At 48.2% G+C, this 14599-nt stretch overlaps 1 protein-coding gene across 1 annotated transcript; it reads left to right on the top strand.

Moving 5' to 3' along the window:
• Window positions 1–302: 302 nt before the first annotated feature.
• Window positions 303–5797, top strand: LOC132573517 (WD repeat-containing protein 70-like). The gene is made up of 2 exons (XM_060241027.1): window positions 303–664; window positions 3567–5797. The coding sequence occupies exon 2, from the start codon at window positions 3613–3615 to the stop codon at window positions 5554–5556; it is 1944 nt and encodes a 647-aa protein (XP_060097010.1). The 5' UTR covers window positions 303–664; window positions 3567–3612; the 3' UTR covers window positions 5557–5797.
• The last annotated feature ends 8802 nt before the right edge of the window (window positions 5798–14599 follow it).

Genomic DNA, 14599 nt, shown 5'->3' with positions numbered 1-14599 from the left:
TTTTTAACTACAACAACAAAAAGTGTGTTTGCAGCTGCATTTTGTAAATTTCCACCTGGGGATGATCATTGGATCCCGACAGCACATAATTGAAATTCATAGTGCAATCCATACCACTGTTAATCCAGGTTAAGTACATGAGATCAAGGAGCTTGGATTGCTGTGGTTTTGCATGGGAGGGGAACACATGTTCCTAATTATTGCAGTTCCCAATGCCTTTTCTTGGTTCAATCTCCTTGATTCCAAACCCCTGAATCAGGCTCCAAGGCCTACGTTTTGCTGGCTGTGGCTGAATTCAGCAGGGGAGGGCCCTTGAAGAGCCAAGTCATGAGTGCAAACTGACCAGGAGTCCTCACACCTGCTGAGATCAGGGCTAATGGCCAATAGGCCTAGGTAGACTTTGAGGATTGGCTGCAGCATTCCCAAAAGTGCAACCTGTAAGTCGTCCTGATCAGCAGGGTTGTGTCTGAAGCTGCAGCGGACTCAGTCATTGACTGGTCATGCATTAGGATGAGGTCATGGGTGGGCAACCCCATTGGGTAATCCGGAGTACCCTTGTGGACTGAAACCCCTCATTACCAGCCTCCTGCTCTGTTACTGCAACCTCAAGAGCAGGATACCGGAATGCTGTCCGTCTGAAGAACTATGAAGCCAAGTCAGCATGGTAACTTTTCCCCGTCCAAGTGCTGTGTTGTATAATTTAGTTAGTTGTATCCTATCATGTTTTTATTTTCTGTTGCTCATGTGCCTTAATTTAACCATTTGCTTTCTTTATAAAAGCGTTAACTAGTTTAAGCACCAGCCTGCATCGTTATTTCCTAGAGCTCTCCAGGGGTCCAGCACATTAAGCCTTTTGGCCATACTTCTGCCAGTAGAACTGGGTGAGTCTGCAGGCTGCAATGGGACTACATTGTAGGGCTGTAGGTTGGTTAATTTTCTGGGAAGGGCAGGAGGGTTGCTCCTTTTCTCCTCCAGAGGCCCAGGAAAGCACAAAGGAGTAGGGGCAGGCTCCCTAACAGCCTGAATCCCCTCCCTTCCTCTTAGCCTGAGTCAATCTCCACATCTGGCTCAGACTAGCAGGAAGCAGGAGAGGGGCTAGGGTTGCCAATCCCCAGGTGGGGGCAGGGGATCCCCTGGTTTGGAGGCCCTCCCCCCGCTTCAGGGTCGTCAGAAAGCGAGGGGAGGGAAATGTCTGCTGGGAACTCTGTTATTCCCTGTGGAGATTTATTCCCATGGAAAATCATGGAGAATTGATCCACGGGTATCTGGGGCTCTGGGGGGGCTGTTTTTTGAGGTAGAGGCACCAAATTTTCAATGCAGCATCTAGTGCCCCTCCCCAAAATATCCCCCAAGTTTCAAAACGATTGGACCAGGGGGTTCAATTCTATGAGCCCCAAAAGAAGGTGCCCCTATCCATTATTTCCTACGGAAGGAAGGCATTGAAAAGGTGTGCCATCCCATTAAATGTGATGGCCAGAACTCCCTTTGGAGTTCAATTATGCTTGTCACAGCCTTCATCTTGGCTCCACCCCTAATGTCTCCTGGCTCCACCCCCAAAGTCTCCTGGCTCCACCCCCAATGTCCCCGGATATTTCTTAAATTGGACTTGGCAACCCTAAGAGGGGCAGAGTTTAAAATTCTCCTCCCCCTTGACATTTGGGATGAGAAATGCTGCAGGATCCAGTTCCTCTCTGGCTTGCCCTTCCTCTCTTGGCCGAAGACAAGCATAGCCTCCTTCAAGAGGGATTTAGATAAAAATATGGAGCAGAGGTCCATCCGTGGCTATTAGCCACAATGTTTATATATATACATACAATTTTTTTTTGCCACTGTGTGACACAGAGTGTTGGACTGGATGGGCCATTGGCCTGATCTAACATGGCTTCTCTTATGTTCTTATGGCCTCAGTTCTGGTTTTCCTCTCCTCCTTTGGAGGGGGGGTGTGCAGGCCTCGGATTCAGCAGGAGCTCATAGGAGCACAGCTCCTGAATCTTTACAAGGGTTCCCCCTCTCCCTACCTGCTTTGTCCATTGAATAGTAGATGCAGCTAAATAACAATCCCTGGATGAGCTCCACCACCTATTTTTCTACAAAGCGACCCCTGGGTGTGTGTGTCTCACTCCTCTAGTTGCTCAAGAGGCCTTTCAGTTGCCTCCCACCTGGGATACCAACAGGACGGAAGAATGAATGCCCTGTCCCTTTAAGAGAGGCTTCAGAGGCAGAAATGGGCAGCTGAAGTTTTTCATGGCCTGAAGATAGATATGGGCCTCTTGTGCCTCTCTTAAAGGGGCAGGATGTTTTTCTCCAAGTGGTTGGCAACCCTGCCTCCCACATACGTATCAAGTGGGTAGGAATCCAAATTCATGGCAGACCCCCCCCCCCACTCACCTGATGTTCGGCCACAGCTCTCTCTCCCATCACCCAGCCTGGTCACAGAGGAGGGCTGGGCTGACTGGGGAGAGGCTGCTGCTGGGGGAGGCAGGGGGGCTGAAGTCCTGGCCTGTCCCCCCAGAGACCATCCCCTGGCCCTTGTGGCCTAGGAGGCTTGGTCACAGAGGAGGGCTGGGGTGACGGGGGAGAGGCTGCTGCTGCTGCTGCTGCTGGGGGAGGCAGGGGAGCTGAAGTCCTGGCCTGTCCCCACAGAGCCCATCCCCTGGCCCTTGTGGCCTCAGAGGCCTGGTCACAGAGGAGGGCTGGGCTGAGAGGGGAGAGGCTGCTGCTGCTGGGGGAGGCAGGGGGGCTGAAGTCCTGGCCTGTCCCCCCAGAGCCGATCCCCTGGCCCTTGTGGCCTCAGAGGCCTGGTCACAGAGGAGGGCTGGGTTGAGTGCGGAGAGGCTGCTGCTGCTGGGGGAGGCAGGGGGGCTGAAGTCCTGGCCTGTCCCCATGGAGACGATCCCCTGGCCCTTGTGGCCTCAGAAGGCTGGTCACAGAGGAGGGCTGGGCTGACTGGGGAGAGGCTGCTGCTGCTGCTGCTGCTGCTGGGGGAGGCAGGGGGGCTGAAGTCCTGTCCTGTCCTGTCCTCACAGAGACCATCCCTGGCACTTGTGGCCTCAGAGGAGGGCTGGGCTGACTGGGGAGAGGCTGCGGCTGCTGGGGGAGGCAGGGGGGCTGAAGTCCTGGCCTGTTCCTACAGAGACCATCCCCTGGCTCTTGTGGCCTCAGAGGCCTGGTCACAGAGGAGGGCTTGGCTGACTGGGGAGAGGCTGCTGCTGGGGGAGGCCGGGGGGCTGAAGTCCTGTCCTGTCCTCACAGAGACCATCCCCTGGCCCTTGTGGCCTCAGAGGCCTGGTCACAGAGGAGGGATGGGCTGACTGGGGAGAGGCTGCTGCTGCTGCTGCTGCTGGGGGAGGCAGGGGGGCTGAAGTCCTGGCCTGTCCCCACAGACCCCATCCCCTGGCCTATGTGGCCTCAGAAGCCTCTTCACAGAGGAGGGCTGGGCTGACTGGGGAGAGGCTGCTGCTGCTGGGGGAGGCAGGGGGGCTGAAGTCCTGTCTTGTCCTCTCAGAGACCAATTTCAAATAGCAGCTATAAACATACTTATTCCTTTCTAAATTTATTGATTTCAGGGACTTTATCCTGGATTAACTCTGCATAGGATTGAAGATTGTCAGGATGGAGCAGCTGGGAAAAGACAACGATGCTGACCTGATGTCTGGACCTGATCCGGAACTGGCAGCTACAATGGGTTTCTCAGGCTTTGGGAAGAAAGCTCGAACATTTGACTTCAACGCGATGTTTGAACAAACTCGAAGAACTGCTGTGGAAAGAGGTAGGAGGGTTCTGGAAGAGCGTGAGAAAGAGGCAGCTCAGAAAGAAAGAGAACTTGGAAGTCAACGTGATGGTGTCCATCGAGCAACTGCCTCTTCACATACAATTCCAAGAAGACCTTCTGAGGATTCAGAGAGTAGCGAAAGTGAAGACAGTTCTGATGAGGAGTTAATTGGGCCACCTCTACCACCCCAAGGACCAGTGGAAGAAACTGAGGATGATGAACTTATTGGGCCACCCCTTCCTCCTGGGTACAAGGGCAATGAGGAGGAAGAGGAGGAGGAGGAAGAAGAAACCATGCAAGATGAAGACGAGCATCCTGTCAAGAAGATTCCAGACTCACATGAAATCACACTGCACCATGGAACAAAAACAGTCTCTGCTTTAGGGTTGGATCCATCTGGTGCACGCTTGATAACTGGAGGTTATGACTACAATGTTAAATTCTGGGATTTTGCTGGAATGGACGCTTCTCTTCAAGCTTTTCGATCTCTGCAGCCATGTGAATGCCACCAGATCCGGTCCCTGCAATATAGCAGCACGGGGGACGTCATTCTTGTTGTCTCCGGTAACGCTCAAGCCAAAGTCCTTGACCGGGACGGCTTCCCCATAATGGAGTGCGTCAAAGGAGACCAATACATCGTAGACGTGGCAAACACCAAGGGGCACACGGCAATGCTCAACTCAGGCTGCTGGCACCCCAAAATCCAGGAGGAGTTTGTGACCTGTTCCAATGATGGGACGGTGAGAACGTGGGATGTGAACCACGACAAGAAGCACAAAGGGGTGTTCAAAGCACGGTCAGCTCAAGGTCAGCGAGTGGTTCCCACAAGCTGCACCTACAGCAGAGAGGGCAAACTCATAGCGGCTGGCTGCCAGGATGGGTCCATCCAGATCTGGGACCGGAACATGAACCTTCACACCAAGTTCCACTGCAGGCAGGCACACGCTCCAGGCACTGACACGTCATGCTTGACGTTTTCCTATGATGGCCTCGCTCTCGCCAGCCGAGGAGGAGACGACACCTTAAAAATATGGGATATCAGACAGTTTAAAACACCCCTTAACTCAGTAACTGGTCTTCCTAGCTTCTTCCCCATGACAGACTGCTGTTTCAGCCCAGATGATAAACTACTTGTTAGTGGTACTTCAGTTAAGAAAGGGGGTGGCCATGGAAAACTTCTTTTCTTTGAGCGGGAGACATTGAAGGAAGTGCATGAAATAGACGTCACAGACGCGAGCATCGTCCGTTGTCTTTGGCACCCCAAGCTGAACCAGATCATGGTTGGTACAGGAAATGGATTAGCTAAAGTGTACTACGATCCCCTCAAAAGTCAAAGGGGAGCAAAATTATGCGTTGTGAAGACAACAAGAAAAGGGACACAGTCAGTGACTCTTGCAAAAGATTCTATTGTAACACCTCACGCGCTTCCCATGTTCCGTGAACCGTGGCACAGAAGTACAAAAAAGCAGCTGGAAAAGGATCGGCTGGATCCTCTGAAATCTCACAAGCCTGAACCTCCGGTGGCAGGACCAGGCCGTGGCGGCCGTGTCGGAAGTCATGGCAGGACTCTGTCTTCCTACATTGTCAAGAATATTGCCCTGCATAAGACTGACGATAGCAACCCCCGGGAGGCCATTTTGCGGCATGCCAAGGAAGCTGAGGAGAACCCCTACTGGGTGTCCCCAGCCTACTCAAAGACTCAGCCAACACCAGTTTTTGCCAATGTAGAATCTGATGAAGGTGAAACAGATGCCAAGCCAGAAGGGAAAAAACGTAGAATTTGAGGAATTTAAAATGGAGGAGGCTCAGGAGGGAGCTGGGATTAAGCTGAATTCTCTTTCCTCACAAAAGAAAAAACAAATTTCTCCAAGCAAAAGTGTCTCCTTGCACTGGTCTTAGATTAATACAACTGTAAAGTGAACTAGAATTGCTTAGCATTAGAACATTTTGTAAGCAAGATCATAAACAAAAGTTTGTTTTTTAACCTTTTTTCTTTTTAAAAAAAATATTTTATTATAAACATTAGTGCAAAGTCTGTTTCCTTCCCAGTTAATAACAAATTTCATCATTTATCTATTATGCAGTGTACAACTAAAAAACCCCCCAAAGCCTAAGTATTTCTTAGGAACTAAGTTCTGGCAGGTAATTTGTTTCATATACTCCAAAAATGTATACCATGTCTCTATAGATACATTTTCTATTAGGATTCTCAACTCGTATTAACTGTGAACAGGGTTTGTTTTTTTTTTTGTAACAGGAGTTCCTTTGTATATCAGGCCACACACCCCTGATGTAGCCAATCCTCCAAGAGCTTACAGGGCTCTTAGTAGAGGTCCTACTGTAAGTTCTTGGAGGATTGGCTACATCAGGGAGGTGTGGCCTAGTATGCAAAGGAGTTCCTGCTACGAAAAATGCCCTGATGGTGAAACTCTTATTCTGAATGATCATCTCAGATTTTATCATACCATTGTGCCAAAGTCGGTACATTCTTAGTATTCCATTGTTGTGCCAATATTATTTTACCAGCTAATAGGAGATGAGTTAATAAATCCTTCCTAGACTGTGGGATGTTTAAATCCAGCCACTAACTTAGTAAAACAGACTCAGGTGTATTTGGAATTAAAATTCCTGTCATGTCTTTAATTTTTTTTGATAATTTCCCCCCAATATGTATCCATTGTTTTACAACCCTACCAGCAGTAGAGAAACATACCTAATTTGCCACATTTCTTCCAACATTCTGGACTAGCCATTGTTTTACTTTTACAGTTTGTGGCGTTAGAGACCACCTAGTGATTAACTTATATCAGGGGTGGCCAAGAGTAGCTCTCCAGATGTTTTTTGCCTACAACTCCCATCAGCCCCAGCCAACATGGCCAATGGTAGGGGCTGATGGGAGCTGTAGACAAAAAAGATCTGGAGAGCTGCCGTTGGCCACGCCTGACTTATATTGTTGCCAACAAATGGTTGTGGATCTAGATTTAAGCAAAGGAGTGCTCCAAATTGAATCTTAGTGTTTTTCAGATAGTTGTATCTGTCATTCTTTTTGCTGTTGGTCTTGAAGTAGAGTGTGATCATAATTTTTGGCACAATAACTTGTAAATAATTGGGATTATGCCTTTTATATTGAGATAAAGATGTCTTTTAATACAGATTCAAAATTATTTTATTTTTAATTTTTAAATAAAATAAAGCTTCGAAAGTATTTAATGGATGGTTTTTAAGTATATGCTGTAGCACAGTAGCTAACGCACTATGCAGCTGGTAATATTGATATCGTGGGATAGATATTTGATACTTCTGCAACGGAGTTTTTGTATCTAGTTTATCTTTGGTACTAATATCTGTCAACCTAGAGATGTTATGTTTCCTCCAAATTGGAAAGGCTTCTAAAGGGTGTCCTGGCTCAAACCAGGTTTGTCCCAGAAAAGCCATAACTGGAGTAGAAAGTGGAGTTAGAAATGCCTTAAATTTATCCCAAAGATTTAAGGTGTGTTTTAAGAAAGGGCTAGAATTAATTTTTTCCATTTCCTTTCTTGTTTAGTACTCCATAAACTTTCATGTAGATGAACTTGCCTTAGACCAGAGTTTCCATTCTGACCCATTCCTTACTCTGAATTGGGGAAGCATATGAAGGTATATATTTTAACTGCGAAACTTAATAATAATTTGAAAGTATTGGCAATCCTATTCCTCCCTGTTTAGATGCCTTAGAGAGATAACTAGAAGAAATTCTTGTTCTCCTCGTTCCACAAAAATGAAGTTAGCAACGCTTGCCAGTGATCTAATTCTCTCTGAGCTATTGGAATAGGCAAATTCTGGAATAAGAACAAAAATCTGGGCAAAAGAAATGACTTAAATCAAATTTAATTTTTCTAAAACTGTATTTGTAATTGTAGTAGCAGTCCATTCAACTGTGTTTTCTTTTTTTAAAAAAAGTCTGCATAGGATTGCATTATGAATCTCTCAGGCTGCTTTTGAACACAGATGGAATCAGACCATTGGAAGGGTCTCTCCCCTCTGTGTTTTCCCTGCAGATGCTACTTTTAAATTTAGTAAAAACTTTTAAAAGAATCATACCAATCTTTTGTCACATTACAAAGAAGTACAACCTTACAAAAAAAAATCCCATGCATTGAGGACCCTGATATAGGTTCATCTTTAAATTTAGTTAAGGAATAGATACTCTCTTTTGATCTTTAAATTGTGTATTTCTATTTAGAAGACGACTGCAGATCTATACCCCACCCTTCTCTCTGAATCAGAGACTCAGAGTGGTTTGCAATCTCCTATATCTTCTCCCCCCACAACAGACACCCTGTGAGGTGGGTGGGGCTGAGAGGGCTCTCCCAGCAGCTGTCCTTTCAAGGACAACTCCTGTGATAGCTATGGCTGACCCAAGGCCATTCCAGCAGGTGCAAGTGGAGTGTGGAATCAAACCCGGTTCTCCCAGATAAGACTCTGCACATTTAACCACCACACCAAACTTTACATCTAGAGTTTCTGTTTTACAGGGTAGAAACCTACTTGGTATCTGTTCTTCATATAAAATGGTGGGGGGGGGGAGGGGGAGAACCTACAGTCACTCTGCAAAACAGGATGGGAAAAGAATTCTTAGCAGAAGGGCTGGAAACTGTTAAGCAAATTCCTGTTTCCAGATCACCTTGGCTGGTTCCATTCATCAGATGCAAATTGCCAGATCCTGCAACTTCTCTTCGTTTATGGGGTGTTTGTGAGGGGGGGAGAGGAGAGAAGGGTGCCACTTCTGGAGAATCCAGCTCCTGGCACTTCTACCAGCATGTTAGAGGTGAAAAGCAGTGGCTGAGAACTGGCACCCCAAGAATCAGCTGTAAAGTACCATCCCTCCTTTGTCCCATTCACAATCCTCCTCCCCTGCTGAGGAATTGAGGGGCATCAAGTGATGACCCCTCCTAGCCAGGGGCTGCAGAAAGACACCTGAGGAGAGAAGTCGTGGGGAGGGGCAGGCAGGGCGGAGTCGGCTGCTGTCCAGAGGGATGAAGAAGGGCCGCCCTGTTACTCTGTCTGCAGCACTAGACAAGAGGAAGGGTCCAGGAGCGCCTGAAAGACTAACAAAAGTTGTGTGGGGAGTGGTTACAACTGTCCCTGAAGAAGTGAGCAGTGACTCACTCATCCCCTGCCACAAATTTTGTTGAAAGTTCTCCTGGACTCTTAACTCTTTTCTACTGGTATCCAGTTGGAAAGTCTCCTAGGAGGCCTGTTCAATTCAACCCGAGGAAGGATTCTGTGACCAGTTTTGCACTAGGGCTTGTTCTGAGTGAAGAGCACTTTTGATCCCGGCGCTTCTCTCCATTTTCGTGCAAGTTGCCCTGGAGCTGCAAGATGGTGTGCCGTTTTCCCGCGGCAAGCAGAAAACATTTGGAGGAGGATCCTGATTGCTGCAGAAGAGCACTGTGCCAAGAACATAAGAGAAGCCATGTTGGATCAGGCCAACGGCCCTTCCCATCCAACACTGTGTCACACAGTGGCCAAAACCCCCAAGTGCCATCAGGAGGTCCACCAGTGGAGCGAGGACACTAGAAGCCCTCCTACTGTACCTCGCCATCCCCCCCCCCCAAGCACCAAGGATACAGAGCATCACTGCACACACATAAGATCATAAGAGAAGCCATGTTGCATCAGGCCAACGGCCCATCCCGTCGAACACTGTGTCACACAGTGGCCAAAACCCCCAAGTGCCATCAGGAGGTCCACCAGTGGGGCGAGGACACTAGAAGCCCTCCCACTGTACCTCGCCCTCCCCCCCCCAAGCACCAAGGATACAGAGCATCACTGCGCACACATAAGATCATAAGAGAAGCCATGTTGGATCAGGCCAACGGCCCATCCCGTCCAACACTGTGTCACACAGTGGCCAAAAACCCCAAGTGCCATCAGGAGGTCCACCAGTGGGGCCAGGACACTAGAAGCCCTCCCACTGTACCACGCCCCCCCCCCCCCAAGCACCAAGGATACAGAGCATCACTGCGCACACATAAGATCATAAGAGAAGCCATGTTGGATCAGGCCAACGGCCCATCCCGTCCAACACTGTGTCACACAGTGGCCAAAACCCCCAAGTGCCATCAGGAGGTCCACCAGTGGGGCCAGGACACTAGAAGCCCTCCCACTGTACCTCGCCCTCCCCCCGCCAAGCACCAAGGATACAGAGCATCACTGCGCACACATAAGATCATAAGAGAAGCCATGTTGGATCAGACCAACGGCCCATCCCATCCAACACTGTGTCACACAGTGGCCAAAAAACCCAAGTGCCATCAGGAGGTCCACCAGTGGGGCCAACTCGCACCAACTCTGGGGCAACTTGTGCGAAAACGGAGAGAAGCCCCAGGAACAAAAGGGCTCTCCATCCGGAACAAGCCTCATGCGAATTCCGTCTCAGTCTGTATCTCGAAAAACATGTATTTATGATAGGTGAGCGCTTCCGAATTACTAAAAAAGAAAAAGCACCCTACCCAAACCACACATTGGTTTGTTATGTGACCCAGCCATGGGGATCTGTCTGGAGATCATTCCTAATTCTGGGAGAACTCCAGTTCTCATCTGGAGGTAGACAACTATCATCGTTTGCACCCCCCCCATGAAATCCAGTGTGCTGGGGCCACCGCAGAAGACAAAGACAGAGGCCACAACAGCGTGGATTCCCCCCGTCGCTACAGAGTGAGTTCAAGAGAATTGTGGCACAAACAGGAATTCCAGGGGCTAGCACCATGGATAGTTCCTCCCAAGCAGTGAACTCGCTTGATAGAGCGAGCGGCTGTTCTCTCTTTACACAATTGTTGAAGGCTTCACAAAAGTGTATGACAGTGCCAAACCAATGTACATCCACAAGTTATAATTAGGTCACTAGTGTCTGTTTATATAGTACAGATGCACAATCCCTTTTTCAAAATGCAATATCATCTCTGGTGTTGATTTTTAAGATAGGCTAGCATAATTTTTGGGCAGTTTCTCACACACACTAAATAACGCATTTTCAACCCACTTTTTACAGCAATGCCATGACGGGAGACACAGTCAGTCACAAAATGGCTGCCCTTGTGTGAGGGACAGCCCATCGTAAAATGGCTCCCATGGTGCCAGACACAGCCTGTCATAAAATGGCTGCCATGGCACAGGACATAGCCATCTTAAAATGGCTGCCATGGTGTGGGATGCAGCCCGACACAAAATGGCTGCCACGGTGTGAGACACAGCCAGTCACAAAATGGCTAACATGAGGAGATCCAATTACCCATGACCCGACAGTGCCCAGATGTGACTAGTGCATCATAGTGTGGATTTTGGGATTCTGATGGACAGGGTTTGAATATTTCATCTGCTCCAGAAAACAAAAGCCGGGCTGCTAATTGAGGCTAGCAGAACTATTCATATTTGGTGGTGGAAAATGCTGTCAAGGCACAGCTGACTTGTGGCGATCCCTCGTGGGTTTTTCCAAGGAAGACACATAAAAAAAGAATGTGGCCCATTGAAGTGAATAGGAGAAGACGAAGCCCCAGCACGAATCTCCTTGCCAGAAGGGAGGGCTGAAAGGGGAAATCAAGAGGCAAAACTCTCCCACAAAGCTGAGGGGACCCAAAGATGGGTCCACATTGCCTAAGTAAGTGGGCAAGCAAACTACACCTGTTGGACTGCTGAATTTCAGGAGCTATTTACTGCTGCAATGATTCAACAGTCATAGTTATTAAGGAGTTTATAATTAAATACAACATGCTAAAATGTATATTCCAGTTCTTATGTTTATCTTCCATGCCTTTGAGCATGATATAAGGCAGAGAAATTCTGATTTGACTGTTGGTTGCTGCACTTTCAGCCAATTCAGACTTTCAACCTGAGAACCGTCATCATTTCAGGATTGTTTGGGGCATGATGGAGAGCAGGCATCAGAGGGATGGTTGAGGCTTCTGCCAGCCTCACTTCTGAATGCTTGGACAATTCAGGACACTTTCAGTTGGAAGGGGCAGCAGGTGCCTGAGTCGGAGGGCAGAGGGGTTGGCCTGCAAGCCACAGACACCACCAGTTAAAATACCCAACCTGTGATGTTGGAAAACTACCCTGTTCACCCCTTGGGAAATGGGTCAGCTCAATACAGGGATCAGGGCAGGCCCATCCTGTGAGGGGGTAGGAGAGTGTCTGTTGAGTGGCGGGGGGCGGGGGAGTGGAGGGAAGGAAATTGCAAATCCCCTTCAAAGAGCAGCTCTGTCCCATTTTGTAGTAGCTTAATTTGTTCACATCAAGTGCCCATCTAGACCCTAAGTGTTGTGCGTTTGATCTTCGGGAGTCCCTTAAAGTTTGATTTAGAAGTGCATTTGACTAACTTCATTGAGAACCAGTTTGATGTAGTGGTTAAGTGCGTGTAGTAGTTATCTGGGAGAACCGGGTTTGATTCCCCACTTCTCCACTTGCAGCTGCTGGAATGGCCTTGGATCAACCATAGCTCTCGCAGAGGTTGTCCTTGAAAGGGCAGCTTCTGGGAGAGGTCTCTCGGCACCACCTACCTCACAGGGTGTCTCTTGTGGGTGCGGGGGGGGGGGGGAGATTGTGATCGCTCTGAAACTCTGAGATTCAGACTATAGGGCAGGCGGGATATAAATCCAATTTCTTCTTCTTCTATTGTTCTTTATTATCTGGACAGGAGGTATGAAGCTAGATCAGACCAATGGGCCATCCTACTGCTTCACTCAGTCACTAACCAGTCGCATTACATCATTTGCACATGCAGTTAGGAGACTTCCGGCATCATGACCATCAGCTGAGATTTGTTTCACCACCCACTTCCAAGCTGCTCCCAGGTGAGAGGTGTGTGACTGGATCAGACCCAGGGGCCAGCATCCTGCTTCGCTATTTGGTGAACCATTTATTGTTTATATATGGAATTGTGGAAATTCTGGCATGATGACAGCCAGCTGAAATGTTGGTCACAAGTGTCAAGAGTCTTTGCTGTGAATATTGTTGTTTGGGATTGTTGTGAACCACTGTAACTGACTGGGGATGTGAGGGGGGGGGGGGTTGAAAAAAAGGTTTTGCCTGTTGCTTTGTTTGGCCTCTTTCTGTAGCAAGTAATCTCTCCTCCCTGGAAGGGCAAGCCAGTGTCTGGACTTCAAGGCCACCGAAGAACAGACTGGCAGTGGGGCTCTTGCTCAGTCCTGCAAGACTACAAACACCATAGAGCAAGCCAGATAGCTAGGTTCATATCAGTCTCCTTCCTGTTTGTTCTGCTGTCACTCACCCTCTCTAATTGGTAGAATGTAATCTCAGGGAACTCCCTTCTTCCTGTTCTCCTCCTCTTCCTTCTTCTTCCCAGCATGCACCAGAAGGAACAGCATGGTGTCTCTCCTCCTGATCTGAACTAAGCAGATGGCCGACTACAATCCAAAGCCATCCGGTTAGTTAGAAGAGTTTAGTCACTCTTTCTTTGCACAACACTTACATATGTTATGTTTCTTTATCTAAATTCAGCAGTATTGGTTTCTTAACTTAAAGCAAAGGCTCTCTGTGCAGTTTGTGAGATGGTTTGGTAACCATTACACTAGACCATGCTGCTGCACTGAAACTCAGAAGGATCATTCTGCTAATTGAAAGTAAGGACAGCTGTCCGACCAGTCCAGCCATCCTAAACCAGACTCAACAACGGTCACATTATCTCCTTCTCAGAGATTATTCACAGCACTTGCTTTGCAATGCTGGGAGGTCAGGCAAAGGGCGTGCACATGAACCCCTTTGGGTGGATTTGTGTTTGGGGGGGCTTTAATGGTCATTATAGAACTGTTAGTAAGGTGAGTATTGCTTTGCTTTTCTAAAACTCTGTTAGAGCAGTTCCTCAGCTCCATTCTGATATGAACCCAGTTCCATTACAGTGGTTCCTCAGTGGAACAGGCTTCCTCAGGAAGTGGTGGGCTCTCCTTCCTTGGAGGTTTTTAATCAGAGGCTAGATGGCCACCTGACAGCAATGAAAATCCTGTGAATTTAGGGGAAGGTGTTTGTGAGTTTCCTGCATTGTGCAGGGGGTTGGACTAGGTGACGCTAGAGGTCCCTTCCAATTCTATGATTCTATAAAAAATCTGGCGACCTGTATACTGACCAGATCTGACTCAAAGGTTCATAATGGGGCATCCTGTCGATCGAAAAAACACACCTTATCCGCGAGAGCAGAGAGGTCTGGTGATTGAGGTCCACGCAGTAGCTGACACCAAGGTGCTCAGAGGACAGGAGGTGTGAAGTGGGATCAGACTCATGGGCCAGCATCCTGCTTCACTCAGGGCTACCCAGTTACTTCAGTCATTTAGAGATGGCATTATGACAACCAGCTGAAAATTTGGTCACTTCTTCCAAGGCTTTCAAAGGAGAGGAGGTGCTCAGCTGGGTCTGAACAAAGTGATAACACCGTGCTTCATTCATTTGCTAATCAGTTACTAAGGCTACTTACAGAAAAGGGAAGAGACTACAGGGGCAAAGTATCAATATATAATGAAAGAATGAATGTTAGAACCAGTTTGGTGTAGTGGTTAAGTGTGCGGACTCTTCTCTGGGAGAACGAGGTTTGATTCCCCACTCCTCCACTTGCAGCTGCTGGAATGGCCTTGGGTCAGCCATAGCTCTGGCAGAGGCTGTCCTTGAAAGGGCAGCTGCTTTGAGAGCTCTCTCAGCCCCACCCACCTCACAGGGTGTCTGTTGGGAGGGGAGGTAAAGAAGATTGTGACTGAAATTCGGAGTGGAGCGCAGGATATAAATCCAATATCATCATCATTATTAATAGTAACTTAGATAATAAATGTTAGGTTAGGGTTA

Source organism: Heteronotia binoei, chromosome 6 (assembly GCF_032191835.1).
Source record: "Heteronotia binoei isolate CCM8104 ecotype False Entrance Well chromosome 6, APGP_CSIRO_Hbin_v1, whole genome shotgun sequence".
Lineage (NCBI taxonomy): Eukaryota > Metazoa > Chordata > Lepidosauria > Squamata > Gekkonidae > Heteronotia > Heteronotia binoei.
This window is presented reverse-complemented; position numbering and strand designations above follow the sequence as displayed.